Raw genomic sequence first — 27131 nt, 5'->3', positions numbered from 1 at the left:
GGCAGAGGTGACCAATGAGCCAGACTCATTTCTAAACCAAACTTCTTCGTGCCCTTTGGGGAATGGGTTGCTGAAGGTTTTTACACAGTATTTTCTTTAAAGACAACATCCTACAGAATTCATGGCTAGTATAGTTTTGGCCACTGAGTTAGCAAATCAGCTGTTAGAGCAAGTAGGGAAAAGGTCTGTGCCTCACTAAAGTGGCTTAAGCTACAGAGAATGGAGTCCCAACTAATTAGCAGTAATTAGAGGATGAGCCACATGGGTTAATTGGCAGTTGAGTATTGTAGATTAAAGGCTCATCACCCACGAACCTCAGTGGTCGCGTGTTCAAGTGAAATTGCACAAGGTTTTATTAAACATACTGTCTGTATATATATCACAAACCAGGCATACACATACCTGTGTACATATGCACACATTCATCAATGACTGCACATGTACACACTATGTGTATCGATTACTGTTTATTGTAGTCAATCGAAAAGTCTTGCATTAAAAAAAAAAAAACACAAATCTTCAGGAAGTCCTTACTTAAGCATCTTGGATTTCTCAAAACATAAAAAAAAAATCATTTATAACTTCTTAGGTAAATGTGAATAAAAATACTGGTGGTAATTATTTTATTTCTATCTCTGGTGTCATGTACATCCAGAATGCCCCTTGATTTGGTGAATTTCCATCCAAAAGGACAATGCTCTCGATTTTGAAAGTGAGAGATTTCAAAGATGTGGTGCAAGTGGGATTTCCTGCAGATCTGTATAATGTGCAGGCTTGTCTGGTTATCAGGAAATGTGTGTACGTGTGTGATGTGCGTATGTGGATGTATGTGTTGAATGGGTAAAAGGCATAGAATAAGGAATTTGCAGATGGATGTGTAAATGTGAACATCAACCAATGGAAAGTAGCCACTGCATATTTACCATCGAAATGCAAATCCCTCACTCTACGCACAATACCCAAACATATATACGCAGTATGTTTGTACAAATGCTGGAAAGTCTAATGAGATTCTGATAGTCTACTCATAAAAGTTACAAACAGGTCAGGTGTTCCCAAAATAGAGAAGTTAATCTTGCCTCTAACTTTTTTCCAAGAATTTTTTTTTCTCTAGGCAAGGCCGTCAGCTGTTGCCACCCACCCTCCCACATCTGTTGACTAGGTGTTGGCTGTCCTTTACCTACCCTGAAAACTCCCCAAAACCCCTACCTTCAAGCTCTAACCAGTTCCAGCTACCTTTCCATTTGGTTATGGGAGAGATAAAGATGATTTTATTGACCACACACAGAAAGCCCATCTTCACACCCACAACTGTCTAATTGAACTGAAATTTAAAACCAATCATCTGACTGGGTCCCATTTTCAGTCTTATCTCCCAGTGGACAAAACCTTCTGTTTTACAGAGTTTGTTTTCTGTTATTAAATTCTAAATACTAATGATGCGTGTCATCTAAAAAACACCTATCTTTTTTTAAGTAGCTATTTTCTGTCCTTATATTTAAATTCAACCACTCCAGAAATAAGTTTGTATGGAGTATTGAGAAATTCTATTTAGGGCTGGGGATATATAGTTCAATACTAAGAAAATTGCCTAGCATGTGTGAAGCCCTTGGTTCAACCCCCAGTACCATAAAAAGGAAAAAAAAAACAATGCAAAGAAAATATATTGAGCAAGGCACATTCTGACACCCAATCTAAGCTGAATCAGCCAAGAAACGACACTGTCTGCCTGCATGAGCTGAGGGCGTGGTGAAGAGAAGAGTTCTGTTCCTGCTAAAATATAGATTCTAGCAGTCCCTGTAATACCCACTTAATCATTCTGCCCTGAACTTCTACATAAACACCCAAGAATGTTTGGTTTTCTTCTCATCTTTTCCCTGGGTGACTTCAAACAAAGATAACCTTGAATGTTCACCTCCAAAGTGAACCTTGCCGTACCCACTCAACAGGGAGGCCTGAAGTACAGACAATGTTGTCCCGTTGAACAGTTAGTGACCAACATAGAAAGCAACATAGTGTGAAGCCAGGGGTCTCTCGCCCCATGCCAGGTAGGTGGAGCATAGTTAGAGAGTGATATGAGGTAGTCCACGTATGCTGTCTTTAAAGAATGTGTGTACAAAACGCCACTAAATTAACACGGGCTATTCTAGACCTCACATTAAGCTCCATCTGCAACCCGGGAGCTGGAGCACTGTTTTCCTAAGTGTATCATAATGACAATGACAACAAGGTGGCTTTATGGTTTGCTCACTTAACATTTGCATGAAACTTTTTTTTTTAATTTTGATAACCATTCAGAATCTCTCCACCCACTAGTTCTATTGGCCACAAAACTAGCCTGCTGCTTTCGTTGAATCTTACCACAAATTCTTATACTCCAGAAAATGTAGGCCGTTTAATCACTCCCGCCAAAAAGCTCGAAGACACAATCCGTCTTGCTGAACTAGTCATTGAAGTGCTGCAACAAAACGAGGAGCACCACGCCGAGGTGAGCAGGCCCAGGGGGAGATGTCACAGTGTCCCTTAGCTGAGGTGCCAGCGCAGTCCGCAGCCGCCTGGCTGCGACCAAGATGCCTTAACTCACGTTTTCTTTCAAGTGGGCTGAAGGGAACGAAGGTAGACATTTTGGAAGGAGGCGTCTTTAGAAGGTTGTCCAAGTGACCAAGAGGTGGTTGTGTGTTGTGCATTTCAGCCTAAGTTTTCAGATGTTTCTCTGAACACGGGACTGAGGTGAGTGTAAATGCAAGGTTCCGGTGGCATCCGGGGGGGCCATGCAGCACAAATCCGTTATCCAGATACACAGAATGCTCTCCAGTCTTTTGTGGTTGTTTTGTTGCTAGTGCTGTTGTTCCGATTGGTTCTTTGGTGTGTGGACCATAGGTCATCTTTTTTTTTTTTTTTAAGTTTGAGTTTTTCTCTGTATCTTATTCTGATTATGCAGTCCTTTTCTCCTTCTTAACTGGGTTTTCTGAGCACAGTAACAGAGACAATAAGAATATGCTGTTCGACTTGTCATTTCTGTGACACAAACCCAGATAAATACAGCTTCCTTCATTTTATTTTGACAAACCACTATTAAAATGATTGTGAAGGAATTATAAACCAAAGGACTTCAAAAACAACTAGAAGCCAAACCTATAAGGACGTAAATGCCCCAGCGCTTCCAGGCAAGGTCTAGAGGATCAAACTCTGAAGCTGCCCCAAACTTGACCTTTAAAATCATTTCTCTCAACACAACCTGGTTTGTAAAATTACACTGAGTCTCCCTCTTCCTTTACATTCGTTCTTACGGAAAGGGGAGAAAGGGATACCTGTAAAAGTGATTTCTTAGACACCTAAAACAACCCTACCCATGACTAAGAAAATTTTGACAGATTGTTAAATGATATATCATACACTGTAAAACCAGCCATCCCAACTAATGCTGATTGCATATTGAAATTTCCTCCCTATTTCTCTACTGTTCCGGTCAACCTTGGCTGATCGTGGCAGGGGAAAGAGGTATGTGACTCAACCGAATAACCCGGCCACCTGCTCTCATACTCTGTGCATGCCCTGGTAGTACCATACCTTCCGATGGTATTTTCTGGTGCCCCTGCTTTCTAACACCGACCCCAGGAATGTAACAGCAACTTCCAGTGGACTGCTTGTGACATGGGTGACCCTCCACAGCAGGGTAAATGTGGGGTGATTCTCTTGTGCGTGCATGAAGCAATTGATAGGCTTATGAGGACTGCGGTTACATCCTGACACACGCCTCCCACCTGCCTTGATTCTGTCCCTGGCCTGTCATAGTTTCCTATGTCCGTCTGTATTTACCTGTATTCCAGAGGAGGAGTTCCAATCTTAGTAACCAATAGCCCCATGGAGTGATACTAACCTTTTTCTACAACTGTCTGTGTGTGACTCAAATATACAGTATTTATATATAGAGAGAGTGTCGAAGAATCCTGAATTCCCTGCAGACCCTCTGTGAATGAGGGGAGACCCATGAGTGGGTGTCATTAACCCATACAGCACTTAGCAATGGACACACAGACTGGAGGGAAAGAGGGTGCCAAATAGCACCCCCAACCACACAAACTTAAGAGTAACTTCCAGACAGATGCAAGGACGTTGGCTTGCATTTTTCCTTCCGCTATTATTTTTTAAGATGTTCTTTTGAGGCTGAGGAATTGGAGGTTCCAGCGACGATAAGTCTCTTCTTTCTGGGTGTCTTCCAAACCATCTCCTGGGACTTGGGGGATCCTGGCCTGCCTTTCCTGGCTTTGAGAGGTAAAGGGCTGACCAAGTGCACGTATTTGTGAAGCCACGGATCTGAAGAGGATGGTTCCTTCCAATCACAGCTGTGCATTTCAGTCAACAGCAGAAGAAGTAAATGGCAGACATACTCCATTGGTCATCAAGCCACTCTCTAAGGCTACTCCCAGATCATAGTGAATGCACATGTTCCTGCCACACCGAAGAGACATCACCACAGCAAAGAAATCCCAGCACTGCAAAAATAAAATAAATAAACCCAACTTCCAAGGAAGCCATTTCTTTTTACCTTTCCCAAAAACTTGGGTTTTTGGTAAATGCCAATCATCATCCTCCCAATCACTCATAAGAAATGTTTCCATCTTGCAGATTTAGAAGTCATGTAGGGTAAACAAACATGGTGACTTCAATCTTGTTCTCAACATTGGTTTTTGAAATTAGTAATAAAAAAAAAAACTCAGCATATTTTACAGTCTCAAAGACCAAAATCTATTTTAGGTAAATGTACAGAATTACTCATCATTAGATCTCACTATTTAATAAGACCTACCCATTGAGCCTCTCCTATCTACTGATCGCTGAGTCAAGGAACTTAGTGTTCCTTGAAAGACAATGAGAACTAAAATGTCCCAGGCCATGAAAAGATAAAGTAGATATCAGCCAGAGCTTAGAATCTGGACCAGAGAAGTTTGGACTTGACTTCTAGCCCCAACGCACATGACTGTGACCCAGTTACTTAACCCAGTCGGATGGTCACTGCTAAATGGAGGATGACTTGAAGCAAAGGGTCAGATGACATTGTGCCGGGCACATGGTAAGCACTCTACAAAGTTTAGCTATTGTTACAGGAAGAAAATAAATCCCAAGAAATCAAAATATCTGATCGTTTATTTTTAAAAAGATGATTTCTAGGTAAAAAAAAAAAATAATGTCTGAGAACCGATGGCTGAGTTGGAAGGAGAGGGAATCCTCTCCCAGGAAGAGTGGGCTCATCCTGAAAGGCGCCCCACCTGTCCTCAGTTGCTGCATACAGATAATATAGGAATTTGAATTTTCATGTTTGGTGTCAGCCCACCGACCTGGAATCTCTATGGAGTTATAGAGCATTGATCTCTTTCAAAAGTGCCCAGGTGATCCCTGTGTGGGGCCAATTTGGCGACAAGGGTGTAATGAAAAAGGTTGACTTGACATAACGCATTGTACACGTTTTCTTCCTGAAAGGATGAGGATTTGTTTGCCCAGAACTCACTCTCTGGGTTCTCCCTAAGCTTTGACAACTAAAAAAGGCACTAAATCCTAAATATGGATCCTAACTGTTGTGGACATACTATTTATGGATACTTCACAAATAAAAGTAACAACAGACCCACCCCACCCCCAAAAAACTTTCATCTTTTTAAAGGCTGTTTTAAATTCCGATATAGTAAATGTCCCAAGAGGGAAAGTCTCTCCTCAGCCAAGAGCACATCCTTCCTTTACCATTCACACATGCTGTGTGTGGAAGCTGGTGTCACATTTTGCTCTCATATGCAGCAGAATTTTCTTCTCACAACCTGACCTACGCATAGGCACACAAATTTTATCTTCATGTACACTCCCCCTTCCCAATCTCTCTCTATGTATATGTATGTATATGTATATATGTATTGTGGTGCACAGAGGGTACATATATACATGTTAGTTTGTGTGCAAAATATAAATGTGTTCAGTGTAGTGAATTGTACCCCCTAAAGCACACAGCTTTTGTCTTTGAATAATCAAAAAACATCCGGTAAGTATTTATACTCTACTGTGTAACTCCATATTCTCTATGGAAAAGGTTTACTGAGTCTTTAGGTGCTTGTGAACATATATTACTTCATGTGCAAAAGTAGTTGTCACCCACAGGAGCCAAACTAAAATAAAGAATAGCTTTGGTTCAGCACAGTTGTACAGATTGTTTACCTGATCAGAATTGCCCTTTAACTGTTTAGCGATTCCTAACCTAGCTAGACTCTTTACCCGCTCCTTAGAGAGTGCTAAGAAGAAATACCTTGGTTTTTAGCTCTTCATTCACTGCACCAGCCTCCCTAGTGATAATACTCCTCTTCGCAGGGCTCCCAATTTGTCCAGCCTGTATGACTACTATTGCAAAAACTAAGGATTTCTCAACAACAAATCACTTAGGGCCTGGTTCTCTATAGAGGAGAGATACTTCGTTCTCCACGGTCTCTTGCTTACCAGTTCTTTAAATTAAAAGCAGAAGACCCACGTCTGCAGTTGGGTTAAGAATTCTTTTTTTTTTAACTTCATACATTTTGACTGGGTTTTGGTTTGATTGGGATTTCTGTTTTTGTTCCTTTTCATCTTAGAACAAAGTTATATTTGGGAACATAATACAGTTTTCCCTACATATCTTCGTGGCCAGGCCCTGAAGATGTAACATTGATCAATAAGGGCCAGCCAACTTGCTGCGCCTTTCTGGACTTTACAAACACCCTGGATGAGGAGAGAAGAGTCAACCTGTATAGGCTCAGGACTGTGTACAGGATTCTCTTGCATAAATGGCAGCAGGCTCCAAGAGCCCTGACTCGGGAGGAAGGACTCCTTCCTGGGCTGGCCTCCGTGAGAGGAGCAAGGCCCATAGCCCAGGGCTCTCATCTCCAGGTGGTAAAGCTACAATAAAACCTCATTAATTCAGGAAAACGACTTGGAATCTGTGATGACTTACTTGCATCTATGGCTATTTTCCTATCTCTTAAGTAAAATACTTATCATGACACCAACACTGTTGTAATTGAGAAGTTTTTTTTCTTGTAACTTGGAAGCATGCAGTTCTTAGAACTACAAAGTTAAACCTCCCATCTTTTTAACTAGTAGGCCAGTTTATCAACAAATACTTAAATGCTGGGAAAATTTGTAAGCATTCTGACACATTCATGTACTAAACATTGTAGACTCTGTACTTAGTACCCAATTGCTATCTCAAAAGCAAAAAGATATCTCTAGAAAGTCAAACAATTTGAGTTTTTTGGCTAACAGAACAGCTTTTCCCCATTCCCATTGCTCTGAATCAGTGAGGTTTTACTGTATATTACGATGGAAACAGCAGGTGTCTAGTTCCAGCCAAGCCATCCTTAAAGAATGGTACATGACTTGATTTTTTCCATTTAATTTGCAAACCAGCCACATGTTGATAAAGGAGAAGTAAGTAATATGAAATCTCACGAAAGAAGAGAGGTGGACCCTCTGTTCTGCCTCCTAGTGGCTGTTAGAAGACCCTCCAATAAGGAATAGATTCCCACAGAAGAGCTTGGCCATTGAACAAACCCTTCCATGTATAGAACTACTTGCATAACCATCCTTCATATTTCCAAACGCTTTCCCATCTTCTTGGTGAATGCTCTGGAAAGTGTTTCCTGTGGGAAAACTTTACAGCATTGAGTGGGGAGGTGGGAGGACGAGAAAAGGCTGGCAATGTTTGTTTTTCTGCTCTCTTCGAAATCAGCGAAACAGGGCCTGTTGACACCACCACTCATTCTGCATGTCCCCTGCCAGAAATGATTAGCCTACATGCATGCATGCCTTTGAAGTTCATTCACATCTGGCCCAGGCTGATGTGAATGTCACCCCCAAGACCCTGCACAATGATTTCCAAGGGCCCATGTGCATGAAAATGAGTTACTTCACTGATATTTTTTGGTTTTCAATGTACATTTGTCTAAGCCCCACAGAAGTAAGTCCTAACCTTATTCCATGATCCCTAGGCTAAGCCAGAAATTTCCTCTAGAGCAGAAGCAAAGGCTCCCTACTGAGATAGACTTTTTACTCAACAGTTCTGTAGTCATTCTAATAATGGCTTGCTTTGACTTAGTTTAATAGAGGAGTAATGTTTCCAGGGTGTAGGAAGATGGGAATCCCTGGGGTTCAAAGACGCCATAGACAACTAATCCCCAGATATGGAAATGGAAATGAACAGTAATTGCAAATTTTCAAGTTAGACCAGCAGAAAACCCATAAACACAGTGAAGAAACTCCCAAATTCTACACCTTAGAGCAAGAACCAGCCAGCAGCAATGACAGAGCATGACCCAAGCCTACTGAGTTATTGTAAATTGAGCAGAAGTTCAATGTCTGACACTCCTACAGCCGTGTCCTCTGACCTCTGGGTCAGGAGCAAGGCTTTGTACACAGAGTAGTGCCTTGGCCACTGAGAGGCCCACTCATATCCAGACTGCTGTTCTCTTTACAATAAAGTGACCACGCCCCGCTGGATGTACAGCCAGTCTTGATTATGAGGGTTGGAGCACACAGCCTTCATCCCAAGTAGATACTCAGCTCCTCTCTGTCTGTTGTTTTTCTGCCACATTTCAAAGGCCTTTGCGTGGTGGTCAGACTTAATGGTGGAGCACGCGGAGACGTTCCTGTCACTCTTTGCAGTGGACATGGATGCAGCATTAGAGGTGCAACCCCCAGACACGTGGGACAGTTTCCCACTCTTCCAGCTGCTGAATGACTTTCTCCGTACAGACTGTATGTATCACCCTGGAATATTGGCCTTTCCTGAATAGTATGCAGATAAACTTGTTGCTAAGAAATCTTTATTCCATGTAGACTGTGTGTTAGACAAAGCTCCTCTTTGTTTTACTGTTATATACATACATACACACATATACACTCCACACACACATACATACATGCATATGTACGTATGTACATACATACACACTCCACAGACACATTCGCATCCTCCACACACAGACACACACAAACCCTAAACATACACACAAACTATACTCCACACACATTCTCTGTACACACATATATACCACACATACATACATACATACATACATACATACATACATACACACTCCACACACACCCTCCATACAAACAACACACACACACACACACACACACACACACACCAGAGGGGGGGGTGGAGAAGATATAATTAACTGTAGATAGCAGTTCTTTTGCCTGTCTTTGAGAAGAACTCAAGAGCTGTGTGGAAAAATGAATACATTTCTTGTGTTTTACTTATTCTCCAGAAATTAGCCTAACCTCTTTAAGCTTTTCAATTTTTATGAGATGATATTTTCTAGATAAAAGACACGTTTGGCCAAATCATACTGCAAGTATCTTGTAGCAATGACAACCATAAAGAGGTCCTTCCTCTGGGAGGGTGATGGAGGGAAGAGACAGGGAATGTTTTCTTCTTCCTTTGTACCTAGTCAGCAGAAGAGGAGGAAGAGAAGCCATTTACAAATGCTGGGCTGATGCTTTGCATAGGGACGCACAAGTTGGTAACATGACTTTGGTTCATATTTTCCTTCCTCTCGGATACAAGTATGAGTTTCTATGAAGTTCCTGCTTTTGTCTTTTTTTTTTTCTTTCAGTCTCCTTCGCAGCAGGGTGTTGGATATAGAAGGCAATACCCTCTGTGTGCACACTGTACTTTGATAACGTTGCTGGGGTTCTGACCGGGATTTTGCTTATCTGTTCTAGATAACTTGTGCAATGGAAAGTTTCACAAACACCTGCAGGATCTGTTCGCCCCACTCGTTGTTAGATACGTGGATCTGATGGAGTCCTCAATTGCACAATCTATCCACAGGGGCTTTGAGCGGGAGTCATGGGAACCAGTCAAGTAAGGAAACCTGCTTTTAATCCCATCGGAATTTGGGCACAAATGGCTACAGAGTCATATAGAAATGGTGGCACATGGCTATTGTTGTTAGTATGAACAAAGGGCAAGCCCTGTTTTATTGAACATGGTGCTGGTGGTGTAAAAGTGTGTTTGTATAAACTGAAACCTTTGTGTTGCAAATGATACAGAGGACTAAGATATGTAACCATGTGTGTGGTATTTATTCTGCTTATCTTCCTCAAATGTCACTTCCCACAGTGTCTTCCATAAGGTCCCCAGAAAAGGGGAAGCCCTGACCACAATATACAAGCTTTAATTCGTTACAAATCCCACAGGACAAATCATGGGGGAATCCTTGGCACTCCCCACAGCTCCTGGGCAATCTCAGCTATTGAGTGTCTTTGGCAAGCTCAGGGACTTCTCTGCTACCAGAGGAACAGGCCATGCCTGTGGACAGCCAGGCACAGGTTCCAAATATCCCAGAAATGACACCCCTATGTAGAGGGTTGTGATACGATGTGAAAAGCTCTAGTAAAGCCCCGCTCTGCCTTTGTCCTGGTAGACTCTAGTTGTTTGGGCAGCCCCCACCACCACTTCTCTAAGAAATGATTTTATATTCTATAGCACTTTAGATCTTTGAGATGTACCAACCTAGAACAAACCAGGCAGATATCTAGAATCTTAGGAAACCCAGACCTTATCTCCCAGTTGGAAAGAATTCAAGAGGCTTTCCTTAATACAGAATCCTTTTCTGAAGCAGGTTTCTAAATGAATGTTCCTCTAATATCAATCTCTAGACAACCCTGACTGACAGAGTTCCCTCTGTCCCCTTCCATACTTAAGTCACAGGACAGTTGCTTTGATTTGCCCCAACTGAAAGTGGATCAATAGCCCATAGCTCTCGGCTTGAAAGAAAAGAGAGGTAATGATTCTGTTGACTTTTACCTCAGGAGTCTAAACCTAGATAAGCAGGGTAAGGCATTCACAAGGGGGTATTTACTTGTTTGTTGGTTATAATAAGCATGGCCATTGTGCTTTGGAAAAGAGCTGTGAAGAGAAAAAGGCTTAAGTGAGTGATATTCATGTTTTGAAAATAGCAATGGTCTTGAAATAGCATTCCCTTGCTTGGGTTTAAATGTGGTAGATACTGTTGCCAACACAGAGGGGGAGAATGACACCACCCTGGATTCTTAAAGAGCCATAGATCTGGGGCCTTGCCCTAGCAGGAAGGCACGGGTTTGACTTCTAGGAATGTGTTTTCTCATCACTAAAAATGATTCCTTAAAAAGTTCCTACCCAGGGCCTGAGACTTGTCATAAATTTCTGTGAAAATGTCACTAAAGTCATTTTATAATCTGTTAACTTCTTCAGAAGCCAAACAATATGGCTGCTATTCATTTGGGAGCATTCAGTGTTCTGAGTGCTTACTACCAGCAGTAGAGATAGAATTAAAATCACTTTCACAATTGGAGTCTAGAATGTTTTTTTTTTAAACTAATGATATTGGATTCGTGGATTTATAATTTAAAATGCCTGAAACTTTCAAAAGAGTGTTATGAGTAATCACCTGAGAATATAGACAGGTATGGATGTGGGTGGGGGCTGAGGGGGGAGGAAGTAAATGTTTTGCTGTTCAATTTGTGCTATTGTTAGTCTGTGGTATGTTCAGTTCATATCAGACAATGTCATGCCTTTGAGAGTATCTGGAGACATTTGAAAAGGCCAAGTAAAGCATAAGCTAGATTAACATTTCTTTTAACCACACACCAATTAGCTTCTTTTTAGACAGTATGGATGCTGTGTGGAAGTTCTGAGTCACACCATGACACGGAGAATCAAAGGTAGATCGGGACATGTGTGTACGTAGAAAGACAAACCTCTCCATTCCTCTAACAGTGCAGAGAGCACACAGGGAGACATCTTTGACACTTGGAGAAGGCCATCCCTCTTCCTTAAACCAAGATGCCTCTTTCAACTTGGATTTTTATCAAAAGCAATAATGGCAGAAACTCTTTCAGAATTCTCTCCATCAGCTTCCTCCTGAACTAGGAACTGACTTGGGGAAATTTAAGTTGCCCAGTCCTTTAGTCATCTCAGTTTCTGCCACATGACTACAACACACGAAAACATCCATTCATGTACACATACATATACATACACACAAAGATGTATGTGCATACACATATGCAATGAATAAAAGAGGTAAAAAGAAATGCATAAAAATAGTACTCACCTTTCATATTTCTTTGTATGAAACTATTGCCCTGTAAAGAAAAATTAACTGCAGTTAGATTCTGTGCCTAGTATAATGGAAGTTATTGGTAGCATGGGTAAAAGCTAAGTCTTAAGTTTACTTTAAAGTGTGGCTCTTCATGTCTGTGAGAAGAGAGGGACTGTATCTTACTTACTTTATTGTGGGTGCTGATGTGGAACCCCAATGCACACTTCCAACTGCACCCAAAGACTCTCTCAAGATGAAACCAGTGTTCAGTGGAACCTCAAGCCATAACCCTTCCCTGAGCATCCATCAGGACATGCCATAGGGTCATTATCTAGAGTTGGGCAGGTAGTTTGCAAGTCTATCAGCCCTGAATGTGAAGTTTGGTCTCTGCACACAGGTGGGCAACACCTCACCCAGCCATATAGTGATGGCTCATTGCTAATATGTCAGAAAGGTCTTCAAAGTAGAAGAATCCAGGAATGCTTTCCCATGGGTGGGTGACCCCTTCGTCTCTTCTTGGATTCTTCTGAGAGCAAGGAATCCTTGACTTTGTGATTTTCATGTGTCAGGTTAGGAAGGGTAAAGCAAATACTGATTCTTGATAAGGACTATAAATCCTGGTTTCCTGGTACTTAAAATACTTGTTCCTCCTCTGGGCCTGAGATGTACAAATGAAAAGTACCTTTTAATTAATACCCATTCCCAATGATGAAGACTTGATGGTAAAAGAAAGTATCCCTTCTAGGAACTTCAGCAGTTTGTGGGTGACTAGCTGTCAAATATACAGGTATTAAAGCTAGAACTCTTGACTCTGGGGCTAGTGAAATGACTCAGGAGATAGGTCCTTGGGAGCCCAGAAAGTTTGTTTGCCAGATCCCAGGGAAAGGTGGACAAGGACCAGTTCTACAAAGTTGTTCCCTGATCTCCAGACACATTGCCTGCTTCATGTGGACACACATTAATTTAAAGTCCTAAAACAGTATCTTGAACCATCAGTGTCTCTGAATTAAGATCCTATATCAGTTGACTTTTCCAAGACTCAGTGTCCCCCTTTATAAAACAATGACTTTTCATAACCAAAACATTTCCATTCATAGGGTTCTTGGTAATAGCATGTGGATGTAGTATGCATGTCCACACACAACTACACACTCTCTTCGCTCCAGCATCTAGAACAGAGCAGGGCTTGGCACATAGCCAGGTTCAACTGTATCAACAGAATGTTGGGAACCTGTACAGGCTAGGGATTATAAGGAGACAAGAGGAAAGTACGACCATGGGGAGGGGTGAGAAAAAGATACAATCTCCAGAGTGGGGATTTATAGCTAGTTGGGTCTATTAATATATACACAAGAAAATGGCTTTAAGTATTGCCAAAGTATGTGTGTATAAATCATATATAGAGTTGTGAGAATGTAGCTCATAGGGGCATGAGTTTCCACTGAAGGGTTGGGAAGGAACTGACTGGAAGAGTAGCATTTCCAAAGAGGCAGGGCTCACCAGGAAGACCATGCACACCAGTGGGAATACACAGGGGAGCAGAACAAAACAAAGCAAGCTGAGCATTTGGTGTGGGCCAGCATGGACTATCAAGGATGGGGCAAGCCTTGAAGATGTTTGAGAGATTCTCAAATCTTAGGACATTTGGGGTCTATTCTGTAAAGGATACTTTCTCAATGGGGCTTAATAATCTCAAAGCTATGGTAAATGATCTTAGAGTTGTCATAAAGAAAATATAGATCTACATACAATATATAGGTAGATAGATAGTGTATCTGTGGCATTAAACTTTCATAGAGAGGGGTTGGAGAGATGGCTCAGTAGTTAAGAGTACCAGCTGCTTTTCCAGAGGTCCTGAGTTCAATTCCTAGCAATCACATGGTAACTTATAACCACCTATAATGGTTCTGATGCCCTCTTCTGACATGTAGGTATACATGCAGATAGAGCACTCATAAGCCTAAATATTTTTTTTTAAATAGAGCCTACAAACTTTCATAGAGACGGAAGTTTGGGGCTGGATAGTAATGAATAACAGGTTAGGAGACCTTACTCCGGACTCTAAGAAGGTATCAACTAGTACCCTTACCCCTGAATTGGATTAGACCTAAGGGCAAACACAGAGAGAAGCTTCAATGTGAAAGCACCAAGAAAAGACAGATGCACTTCATATATTCATGCAACAAATGGCTTGTAAAAGTAGAACATGTTCTGTATCTAAAAATCTACCCCCATCCATAAGCTTAGAGCAGAAATATTTGAGAGATGATGTAACCATACCCCTCCCGCATAGAAACAGTCTTCATTAAAAACTATTTTAGGAAAAGGGCCCTACCTATATTCACTGCCATCCGTAGAAATGAGATACACACACATCTCTAACATGGATGGATATAAGAGACAGCAGATGAGAATTTTGTATCTCAGACTCTAGAGATTGGAGTTAAGTGAAAGCAACCCTTTTTGTTAAGGTCCCTGGATTGGATGAGGCTAATTTTTAATGTGTATCAATTACTAGGAGTCGAATTCTCACTTCTTGTCCTACCAAGAGACATCTACTTATGGTCCTTACAGAGAAGCATGACTGGCTGATTGTCCAGTAGTCACTCCAGCCCTCTTTGAAAATAATGATTCGTTACAGCTCCCAGAGCATTGCATCGTAACTGAGTGCTATGCAGAATTTTCCTTTAAATACGTGATATTGAAATACTATGCTTAGAATTTACCTCTGATTGGTACTCTTTTAATGTCCCAGATAAAATATAAGTAACATAAAAATATGCTTTATTACTCCGATAAAGCCAGAAATGTCATATCTTATCATTTTAAAACTAAATCATTTATAACATGTGCTATGCAGGATATGTGTCTACTGAAGCCTAGGTTCACGGCCAAAATTCTGTATTTTACAAGAAAAAAAAACAATACGTTTTGATTAATATGAGTATTTTTTTACTTTGTATGCGGAACGAAGGTCTCTTCCCGTTTGTGTACTCACCATCCACTAATGTGTTTAAATTGAGTTGCTTTTGCAGACACTTGTATGTTATTCATTTCTGGCTACTTACAATTTGCTCAGAATTGACATTTTAACTTTCCAGGCTGCCATCGCTAAGATCTCCTAATTCCTTGATCATTATTCAGTGTGTGTATCATTTAATGATCGCATTTGCTTATATAGGCTTACACATGTCTCAGTGGAAATCGCCAACGGATTTGTTTCATGGCAGTGTTTAAGACTGAGAACCACCAGGGACCGAATTCAAAGGCAAATTCCCCAGTTAAACAGAGACACATGGAAGAGAAAGTTCCATTTTTTTCCCCTTCTACTTAACAGTAATATTTAGTTCAATTTCTCTTGAGTTCCCCCAAAGCATCCTTGCACCCCAGGGAGCCATAGGTCTGGGAGACACCTATCTCTCTGAAAGAGGAGGATACCTGATTGGCAACCGTGCATTCTAGGGTTTTCAGTTCATAATCCAGGGCTGACTTGCCGCTGGGAATATTTGAATGACTTATTCGTGGAGGGAGACAAGCGTCCAAGCCAGTCCCCAGGGCCAGCGTCTTTGCTGCAGCTTTGCCCTGCAGAGCGTGCCCAGAGGCAGCCTGGCCTCCAGGAGTCCTACTAGGCAAACAGCTCAGCCAGTGCTGCTTTGGCGAAACTTCCTCCTTCCCTACAAGATCCAAAAAGAGAACCTCAAGTCCTCTGCCAAAGTGCTGTCAATTCCCCCCTTAAACAGGGAGGCTCCTTTCAGATGCGGAGCTAGGCTGGGCTGTACCATGCCAGTGACTTTGGCTGCCTGGAACACCCTTCAAAAGCCTCTGCAAGATGTTCAGTGCCAGTGTTTGGAGCAGTACATGACACAGGCCCTCCAAAGAAATATAGTTGATTTGACTCGAATCTCTGAGCATTCTCTCTCTCTCTCTCTCTCTCTCTCTCCTCCCTCTCCTCCTCTCTCTCTCCCTCTCCCTCCCTCCTCCTCTCTCTCTTATTCTCTCTCTCCCTCTCTCTCTCATTCTCTCTCTTTCTCCCTCTCTCTCTCCCTCCTGCTTCTCTCTCCTTATAACACCATCCATCTCTCATCCATCACTCAATTGAACTTCAAACCTCCTTCAAAACCAAAAAGCTGATAAAAAAAAAAATAACATCACCTTTTCATTCGCTTTGACAAATTTTAAACTTTTTGTAGGAAAAAAAAATGTGCAGCTCGTAAAATTTTCACACACACCTCCTCTCGCATCAGGAGGTAAAAGCCCGGCTGAGGAGAAGGGTCAGAGTGACTGGCGGCTTCAGAAGCACAGAACCTGTGTCCAGTTCCTAGGATCCATATAATGATACTGGGCCACTGTGGAGCATCCACTTGTAATCCCCAACACTGGGAAGATGGGGATGGGTGGGTCCAGGACACCTGCAGGCTAAGTGCTCTCATCTAATTGGTGAACACCAAGCTAATGGGAGAGCTGGCATCAAAGGGGGTGGACAACAACCCTAGGTTGACTACTGGCTCGTTTGCGCTGTCTGTCTGTCTTTCTCTCCCCTCTCTTTCCTATACACATATGTGTATTTTAAAAAACAACAGAACAACAACAAAACCCAGCCTTCCCAGAAGACGCTGTCAGGCATTATTTATTCCGGGCTGTCTTCCATTCCCAGGGGTAGCTACCATTAGATGATATTGTCAATCTATTTTATTTTTTGAACCAAGGGTTTTCCATAAGACCTGAATCTGGGCTTCTTTTCTTTTCCTATGTGTCTGTCTCTGTGTGCTGGCGTATCTCCATTTTAATAAGTCTGATTTGGGAGAGAAAGCATCCATTTTCCTCCAATGTTCCATAAAATTCCCTAGGGACAATCATTCTTCTACGTGTGAGTCCTTCCTCTTTGCCATCCCTTCTGACACACGCATTCCTGTCTTTAGAAGTGGCAGTTGGAAGGCATTCAATTTCTGTATATCGCTATTGTGTGCACATACAGTTCGGTGAGCCTTTCCTTTCCGTTTGGTGTCTAATGTCTGCCTGAAGGAATCTTCCGTTGACAGTAAGTTATGAGTGAAAGCAGGCACAGCTAATGCCCTACAACACTAATATTCTTAAGAAGTATTTTGGTAGTCTTTGTTTTTACTTAAATACCTTTATACTTAGAAAATTTCATACATGTACACACTGTATAAATGTATTTGGGATTGAAATCTACTCCTTATATACATCTAGGAGGTACAGTACAATATGTTGACTCATGTGTGTTTTGGGTAATGGTCAGGTCAGAGGACCAAGTGTGTTAGCTAACTTCTACTGTAATCAGTCTTTTCTGATAAGTGCACTCCTATCCTCTCCGTGGGGAAATACGATGAATTATTAATTATCCACTGCACTACAGAAAGAACACGAGAGCTGATCCATTGCATCCCTTTGCCCCACCTCACCGTTCTAGCAAACCCACTGTCTCATGGCACCCTGGTTCCAGCCACAGCCAGAATTCCACCAACGCCAAGCTCTTCTTATAGGGCGAGCTCTAGATTCTTTTGGAAGTGGCCTTGAAGACAAGAGTTCTCTGAGACATTTCGGTTATGTGACCACTGTGTTCGCATGCTCCATTGGTGTCTGCACTTTTAAGTTTCCCATTAACCTGACGATACCAAGTCCCATCCCAGCTCTCCATCCGTAACCCGCTTACTCAATGTGTTGCTCAAGTCTACACCATTGTCTTCTGTGTACTTAGCCAGTTGGTTTACAGCTATTGTGTGCTTCTGCCACATCTACATTGTCACTGTGATGGTATTTTTTCTTTCTGTCTGTTTCTTCCACAGGAGTTTAACCAGTAACCTACCCAATGTGAACCTACCCAATGTGAACCTACCCAAAGTACCAAATCTACCAGTTAACATCCCTCTAGGCATCCCACAAATGCCTACTTTTTCGGCACCGTCATGGATGGCTGCTATATATGATGCTGAGTGTGTATTCAGTTCACATTAGATCTCATTTAAATTTAAGTGATCTTGGCATGGATATGTACTGCTTATTTCTATACATCCTATATAACAGAGATGGAGAAGGATAATTAGACATATTTTGCTGATCGTGCAGAGACAATATTGTTTATTTCTGGCATCCATCGTGTTTATAAGACATTTGCTATATATACGCAGTAACGGTTTGTCTAACGCCCACTGAACACTCGAGGACTATGCTTTACTTCCTGAATTACTTTGTATGAGGATTTCTACCCCAGTTTTCAATGCAGGAGCCTTTATGCAGGACTCAATGCCCTTCGATGTAGGACTTCAGGAATTATTCATCCCCACGTAGTCAAAGAAAATTCTTTGATGGGCTGACCAGTCCCTTCTGATCTGGTCCACGTCTCCAAAAGAAGCTTGCTGACCTAGGAGCAGGTTTTTTTGTTTGTTTGTTTGTTTAATAATTAAATATTTTTTCAAGGCCGATTAAATCCATAAAGGATTTTCCCGGTGCCAGTAAATAGCAGGATATCGGAATGGAATGTTCAGGACCACATGAAAATTTGTGAATGGACCTCCCAGACTAGGTAAAGTGCATGTGTAGACATCTCCCAAAGACAAAGTACAGCAGGAAACTTTGACGTCTAGGCAGCAAGAAGCCTTCTGAACTTGAGAATGTGAGAGTCAGGCCACACACAATTACGGTTGGGCAGCAGTGTCTGTGCATTCTCAGTGCAGACTCGGTTTTTGCTTCCTCCAGAGGAATGTCAGGGATGTGGGAGGTAGTTTTGCCTAGAGCAAATGTCACTTCTTCCAAGCAGGCAGCTCGAAGGACATGGGGAGTCAGCGGATATTTCTTCTCACTTGGGAAGTGAATCTTCTCTCCCTTTTCTTAGCAAGAAGATCCAGTGCCCCTCGGTTCTACCTCGGTGAGATGAAATGAGAACCATGTGGGTGATTTAATAAGTGAAATAAGGTTTTACCAGTTCTCCACCTTCCTTTGATCCTCCGCTTTGACCACAGCTAATTATAGGCCAGATAAGCTTTTCCTTGGAAGAGTAAACTGGCACGTTTTCAAAGGGAAGTGTTATTATCAAAGGAGTAAAAAATGACCTGAAGCTGGCAGGGATGTTTTGAAATCTCCAGCTCCCGTTCATCAAGGTGGCCCCTGATGATTTCAGATTCACCGTGAATCCAGAAGGAGACTAGGACAGTAAAATGACTTCTTGACCTGGTGCCCCAAAATCCCCCTGCTATTCTTTAAAACTGTAGTCATGCACAAGCCCACAGTGAAATCGTGAGGCCAATGGGTCTGATTCTCTCCTAGAGACAAATTCGAACCTCCAAATTTCTCATCTTTGAGGACAATTTTTCCTGAAAACTACATCATATTCATGCTAAGATGACAATCTTACAAGTTCAATTAGTTAGTGTCTGTTTATTAGATTAGATAGTGTCTGTTTCAAATTAAAACCAAATAGATGAAAGCTTCTCTTAGCTTGTCCCGTGCATGTTCTGTGATACTGTTTTTGAAAAGATATGAATCAAGACATTGTGATAAGGCAGATAATAGCCTCCATTCAATTAATTAAGGCATGGGTGGGAACACATTTTGGTAACTGCTCAGCAATCAAAATAATCTTGGTGCTATTGCCTTAACATTAACAGTTTATCTTAAAAATAAAAAGAAAATATTCTTTTCCTCATGTCAAAACTTAATAATAAGCTCTTCAAAGAAAAAAAATGCTACAAGAATTTTTTGAAACTCTGAAACCAGATGGGTGTCAAAATGTTGTTGTAATAAATACCAATTATTGCATTCATATGCACTTAATGATTTAAAACATAAACCATGCAGTTCCAAAACGGGGCTTAGACTAGACAAAGTTGGGGTTTCATTTTTCCCAAGCATGGGGTGGGGTAGGGGGAAGGCTGAACTTCCGTGGAGAGAAGTGCATTCCCCCACTTTTAAATGAAGCTCACTCTAGTATCTGAAAAGAAGACATAGACCCACAGTCTCCCGCTAGGAAATGCCTGATTCGATATCTTTTCATGATCCCGGCTCTCCTCTGCCACCTTTCATTTTAAGGACGTGTTCTCATGTCACCTGCTCCTTCGTGTCAGATACATCTCGGCACTGACCTCGAACTGGTCTGTTCTGACAGCATCCGCCCTGTTGGTGCAGGCTGTAGGCTCTGGCTCCTTCTCTCTCGGCATGTTGGGAGCTCGCCCCCTCCCCACCCTGCAGTAGCTGTGGATGCATCTCTGCTATATTTCTCTCTGAGGCATTAATTCAATGCAGCTGGCATCTGTCACAATAGAAACACCCACTCTCGTCTGTTTCTATAGACGATGTCAGAAGAAGTGGTAATGCATGGTGTGTTGGACATTTTATAAATTACTGTGTTAGCATTAGTGGTATGCGAGGAAGGGGGTAGGGAGTTGGCCACCCCTCAAGAGTTCCAAATGGGGTGATTACGAAAGAGAAAGCCAGCCCAAGAAGGGCCAGAGGGGAAGAGGTAGAATGTTTCCCAGGCACAGGCCTTCCACGGATGTCCCAGGAAAAAGTCTCTTGGATGTCATCGTACAAAAAAGGAATCAAGTCCCACTTCCTCGGATCTGTAGAGGACTGGGAACAATGGGGAGAGAGCTCAGGTTTGGAGACCTGAAGTATGAGAGATCCACTGTCTACTCACTTCATCTGCCCCAACTCCCCTCATCCTAGAGCTGCCGATGTAACAGGCTGCTCCGGGAAAATTGTAAGGCCACTGGACAGGACTTTGGGATTCAAGGTACCCAAGTGTCCCTGTCTCTATCTGAGTCTCCTGAGGTTTTTTTTTTCCAGCTCTTCAAGAGAGAAAGCAGGTCCTCGCTCACCACTTTGTTAGCACTGTCCTTTGGAAACCCAAGTCTTATGCCATTTCCAAGAGGTCTCCACTCTGGAGGAGAACTGGGGAAATGCATGAAGCCCTGGATCCTAATAACTGCATGTTATCATGTAGTTCTTATCCATGGAGACTTACTTCTCCCCCTGGTTCATAGCCTTCAACTGAATCATCACATATGCTAATGTGGTTATTAAAAGAAGGCTGATTTTTACCATACGCTATCCTCCTACTTATAAGGAGACAACAACCTCTTCAGTCATCTTGATGGTCTGAAGCAATTGGCTGAGTAAAGTGAACTGGGTCCTGTATGGTAAAACTCAAGTTCTGCCAGTGGAGACTGCCCCCCCCTTCCGCCGCCAACACACGTTGTTTCGTATGTGGAAGCCACTGTTTGCCTTAAGCCTTCCAGCCCCAAGTTGTCTCTATGTTAGTTTCTCTCAAGCGCAAGGCAACTGGGTGACTTTTGATTTCTAATTTTTTTTATCCTACCAGTAACGGATCAGGTACATCAGAAGATTTGTTCTGGAAACTTGATGCCCTTCAGACTTTCATCCGTGACCTACACTGGCCTGAGGAAGAGTTTGGAAAGCACTTAGAGCAGCGGCTAAAACTAATGGCAAGCGACATGATTGAGTCCTGCGTCAAGAGGTAGGAATGATTGGATAGAAAGACCCAGCCCTTTCTTCCCATCATGCAGCTCTGAAAGACCAGTGAGCCCATGTCAGTGTTTTGTAAAGTTGTGGAGAAGGTAATCGCTAATCCCGCTAATCCGAGTCAGCTCCAGTAAGGGTAGCCACAATGTAACCCCAGCACTAAAGAGGCAGGAGTTGCCGTAAATTCAAACCCAGCCTGGGCTACATGGCAAGACCCTGTCATAAAATATCAACCACCATTTTTAAAAGTCAACTGGACTTTTTAAATGTGGGCTTAGCTGCCCACGTTGAATGTCTACTAACCTGCTCTGTATCCAGAAATAAAGTTATTTAGCTGCCAGTTTGTCCGTCCCATTGCTGGTTCTGTGAGTCAAGAGGACTCCCATCCACCCTTGTTCATCTCTATACCCCACCACCTAGCATGTCTGCCACAAAATAGCTACACGGTAAACATTTATAAGTAAGTAGGCGGGGAGAATGGACAGCGAGAAAAGAATATGGACAGGAAGAGGGAAATCGTACAGCTCTAGATCCAGTGTATATGGAATCTAGGTCACTGAATTTCCAAAAGAAACTAAGCCTTGGTAGCATCATCATTCACTATGTGCACGTGAGCCGAGTACTGGGCATGTGCACCAGGGGTTAATTTTCTTACCCTCATTCTAACCAGGAATTTTCATGAAGTCATGAGACACCACACGTGTGCTTTAACCCCCACAGATTTTTCCCTTTTTGCCACTGGGGCTTAGAGTAGAAAAAATGAATCCCTCTGCTTGCAGGCCTGAAGCTGATTGGTCTGAGGTAGAAACAAGAAGAGAATAAATAAAAGTCTTTATCCATTCAGCAAAATCCTCTGGTCAGATATCATAGAGTAGGTCGAGTGCTGAGTCCTTGACATACAATGGAGAAGGAAAGGCACCTGTCAAACCAGGAGAATCCACATCTGTATTTGACATCATCACCACCCTGGTTATCCCTAAACACACATCCAAGTTTCTTTTCTGGTTGGAAAGTATACCATTAGTTTTCCTCTTTCTAAAAAGAAAAGAAAAAAAATTGAAAGGAAAGAAAGGAGGGAGGGAGGAGGGAAGGGGAAGGAGGGGGAGGGAGGGAGAAACTAACCCATAAGCAATCTTGGCTTCTCCAGGTCTCCAGATGTTATATACTTAAGTTGATGAATAAGTTGTGAGTGGTGGGGGCTGGGCTTGCCTAAGAGTGCTCTGAATCCAGCCTTTGATACCCTGAAAAAAGAAAAGAGAAATAGTATAACAAACCGGAAACCTCTCAGGGCAAGAGAGCAGTATTGTTGTAGGTGGGTAATCGGCAACTCCGTGAACCCAGGAAAGGAACCCTGAGCTTCGAAGCCACCGGGCAGACGCTTGCCCTTCTGCAAATCTAAAGTCTGAGCGATCCAGACAGTGGATTTCGTCCTTTTCTGCCCAGCTGTAGAAACAAAGACAGGTCTGATTTTCAACCGTATGGTCAAAAAGTTTCCAGTTTTTCATTCTGTAGTCCCTAATAGTCTATATATAATTTTAGCCGAAGCAATGGTTGTCTGAAGCCAATCTTCTGGAGAGGGGGTAAATGAGAGAGAGGTACTTAGGAGAAATAAAGAGAATATCTGAGGATGGTATTTGGGGTCCATTCCTCCCACACCACGGTGTTGTTTTGCTCAGGCATCCATAGGAGGTAAGCTACTAAGACACAGGGGATGGACCTTCGTCCCTGGACACTCCCCCCACCCCCAAGCCACAGAAATCTACCTGGAACACAGTAGTGAAGTCGCCTTTCAATGTCAGGACTCGTGTCACTGCATGCGTATGGGCAGCTCTAACACCCAGAGTTTCCTGATGTCACTTTCTGTCAAGGCTCTAAACCTAAACACAGATGCTGCCAGAAACATCCCCCAGCTCCAGCTTTTAAGGTATAGAATGTATGTGGGAAGAACCTAAAACCGTTCTTTCTTTGAGGCAGAATAAATAACCTTTGTCCAAAAGCCACATGGTAAGGACAGCGGACTGTGGCTTTAGGCACGCAGCACGTACAGGACACTCACCAGACCGTGACGGTGCCTCTGGTCTCTATCGGGTTTAGGTGCAAAACCTAAGTGCTCTGCCCTCAAGGAGTCAATTGGGTTAAGTGACGTCTCTATTCCTGGCTTTGCAGACCCCCAGAGCTCTCATAGTCATATTCATTTCCCACATCTGCCTTCCTCTTTTCACAGCCCTGCACTCCACAGGCTAGGAACAGTTCTCCTGTGAAGAGAAATGTGCAAAGGGAAGACGCTTGCTTCATTGGAAAGGAGCGATTTAGCATTTCCATTTCTCAGATTGGGCCGGAACTAGCGCATAAGCCTCGGAAGATCAGCACAGGGCCCAGTCCAACTCAGTACCCATCAGGCCTCCTTTTCACAGAGCTACAGAACGATGTATTTTCAGCAGAGCTTAAAATGATCATCATGATTAGAAAGCTACTTCAGTGCACTGAGTCTTTAGAAGCCAAGATACATTTATCTTTAACATGATCATATAATCTATAGGGGTGTTTTGAGGGTGTTTTTTTCCCCCTTAGGAACTGGGCTTCCAACCTTAGAAATTATACTTGGCTTCCCTACATGCACCCAGGGTGTGCTAGCGAGCTGGCATCCTTTTCCGAGCTAACTAGCTGTGTGGTCCTCCTATGCACCAATAGAAAACAGCTCCCAATTCCTCCCAAAGCCATGCCATCCTCGTGACTGCATGAGCTCTGGAAGGTGGCTGTGGGCAATGCAGACTTTAATGAAGCCACTTATTGACCAGGTGCTTTCCCAAAGGATAGGTGAGGATGTCACCCACTTCTCTGAAACCTTTTAAAACAGAGCTGGTCCCCCCCTACTTCTGGAATAGCAATGCCAAGGACTGGATCTCGTACCTGTACTATAAACTACCTACATTGTAATGGCTTCTCCTGTGAGAGCCTAATAGGTCTCCAGTATCATAATTTGACCTATGTCAACATTATGTTACCCAAAAAAAAAAAAAAATGATTGCATGGAGTTTCTGTAATATAGTTTTATGCCAAGGAAATTGCTATTACTATTTATTTGTATAAAAAATAAGAATATCTACTTACAAAAAATTAGTAACAATGGTAACGAGAACAAAACAAAGCCAAAAGCTCCCGAAAGACATGACTTCTCATCCCCTTCCCAAGGGCAGCCATTTTCATAGATTGATACATTTTCTTCTAACGGTTCTTTAGCAAGCACAATCTATTTTTTTTAAGTCTTTCAACCCATGTAATAAAAATTTTTGGACTTTAAAAAAAGATTTTTTTCGGTCTCTTTTCAAAAGTAAAAGAAACAACAATAAGGGTCATTTAAGCTTTTTCCCCAACACTGGGGCTCTGAGGATGAGAAACTGCCTGCTCCTGTTTTGTTTTTAAGTGAAGTGCTTCGAGGTAGGCACTTGCCAATGTGAGAGAGGCTGCATATGTTGTAATGCTATAATCAGGTTTTTTTTAATTCATTTATTCTTCTACAATTAGGGCTCTCCATACCATGTAATCTATAGATAGCACACAGAGCTACAGGTGTTCTGTGGACTGCTAAGGAAGCATGCAGCATGGAGGACCGCCCACATGGAGAAGCCCTCCCTAGATGGGGAAGTCATTGAAAAAGAACGCGTGTGGAGTCACTGTGGGTTGAAACGGACTACGGCCTTCAAGTTTCTTTGTCACTAATCTCTACCTCTTCTCCTCCACCTCCTGCCATCTGAACGCTGAATTGGTCTTTCCCTGCTTTGTTTTAATAGAACCAGGATTGCATTTGAAGTTAAGCTGCAAAAAACCAGTCGATCAACAGATTTTCGAGTCCCACAGTCAATATGCACCATGTTTAATGTTATGGTTGATGCCAAAGCTCAATCAACAAAACTTTGCAGCATGGAAATGGGCCAGGAGGTAAAAAAAAACAACCCAACTTCACCCTTCCCCCCTTCCGCCTTCTCCCTTCTCCCCTCTTCTCTCTCCATTGATCATGTAGAAGAAACCCTCACAAATTCCTTCTTCCTACCCAAGTCTGCTAGTTTTAGAAATACACTCTTAACATTTGCAGATGAAGCCATGGATAAGTGTTCAGTATCTGTCAAGTCAATTTCTGAGGCATGTGCTGATATGCGTGCCAGTCACTTGGAAGAGGTTCTTGGCTAGAATTCAAGTGGTCGTGAGGTTTCTTTAAGCTGAAGAATGTTTGGTGACCTTATTTATATAGGCCATTCTCTGTACCAGATGTGGGGGTGTCCGAATGCTAGTCTCTTCCAATGGGTAGTATATCTTAGCCCTTGAACATCTGGATAGCAGGAGAACTCACTCCAAGCCACTCCCAAGCTATGCCAGTAGGTTCTGCAGGTCCAAAGCAATTTTCAAGCTTTCAGTTTTCCCTAGGATGAATTAATTGTGAATCTTCCCTGACCAGAAGTTTTATTCCTTTGCAGAGTTTCTGATTCTAAAGTCAGATTTAAAATGTGAAGGAGAAGGAAGCAGCGACTTGGACTTGATTAAAGACGATCATGATCATTTTTCTCCGATGGCCTTAAGCCAGCTAGATATTCATATACCAATTTAGAATTAATTCAGTAACATTTCTGGCAACTCTATACTGTTGCCAATTGGCATAAATTGCTCCTAAATCAGATCTTTCAATACCAGCCTTACATGCTCAGAATTTTTACTAAATTATATTTGCTCCTTGCTCGTTATTTATTTTTCCCCTTCGGCACCTTCCATTTTATATGTGGGTTGGTGATGTTCTCTACTGGCAAGATCTCCTCCAACCTTGTCTCTCCCACAAGCGAGCTTCCTTAGCCACCCCTGCTAGCTTCTGCTCTGGCTGATTTCCGTTGAGCCTCCCCCATGGAGTTAAAGTTCGAGACACCAGAGTCAATACAGAGCCCTGGGTTCTTATCCCCAAGCCACTTGTGCAAAAGAGTCAGCCCAGCGCTTGACGAATTCATTGTGCATTAACCTTCCAGAACTCTCTGGAGATTCATCTCGTAGTATTTCGACTTGTCTGGGCTGTGTTCAAAGAATGTAAACTTCTGGAGGACAGTTCTTGAGAAATAACATCCAAGATGTCCTCTGGCATCCCCACACATGCATGCACCAGCACACGGATACAAATGTGAGCACGTATGTACCACGCATGTACACACGTGCACCTGCCAATACATACAAATGCACATGTGTAAAAAAAAAACAAACCCCACTTGCATACAGAAATTTAGGCTTCTGTGGCCATCTCTGATGAGGATAGCCACACTGGTGGCTACTCTAGAAGACACACTCGGGAAGCAGTGATCTGAGGCTCCTCATTGTCTGAAAATGAGGGAAAGGTTGGAATAATAGTAAGGGAGACCTGGGTTGCCAGTCACCTGGATAAGCCTTTTGAGTGGTGCTGCAAACTGGACTTGGATAATCCTGGCAGTCTTTTCGAGCCTCAGTTTCCCCATCTGTAAAATGATATCACCAATATAGTTTTTATTT

General features: G+C 42.5%; 1 protein-coding gene across 1 annotated transcript in view; it reads left to right on the top strand.

The window, feature by feature from the left end:
- Nucleotides 1–27131, top strand: part of Cadps (calcium dependent secretion activator) — a 442640-nt gene that overhangs the window by 337794 nt on the left and 77715 nt on the right. Inside the window, 7 exon segments of the mRNA XM_032917997.1 lie at nt 2382–2488; nt 7426–7446; nt 8616–8772; nt 9751–9892; nt 17921–18067; nt 21451–21606; nt 25403–25550. Coding sequence (XP_032773888.1) covers nt 2382–2488; nt 7426–7446; nt 8616–8772; nt 9751–9892; nt 17921–18067; nt 21451–21606; nt 25403–25550 — 878 coding nt within the window.

Source organism: Rattus rattus, chromosome 12, assembly GCF_011064425.1.
Source record: "Rattus rattus isolate New Zealand chromosome 12, Rrattus_CSIRO_v1, whole genome shotgun sequence".
NCBI classification, from domain to species: Eukaryota; Metazoa; Chordata; class Mammalia; order Rodentia; family Muridae; genus Rattus; species Rattus rattus.
Note: the sequence above shows the minus strand (reverse complement) of the source record. Positions and strands in the feature narration are given on the sequence as shown.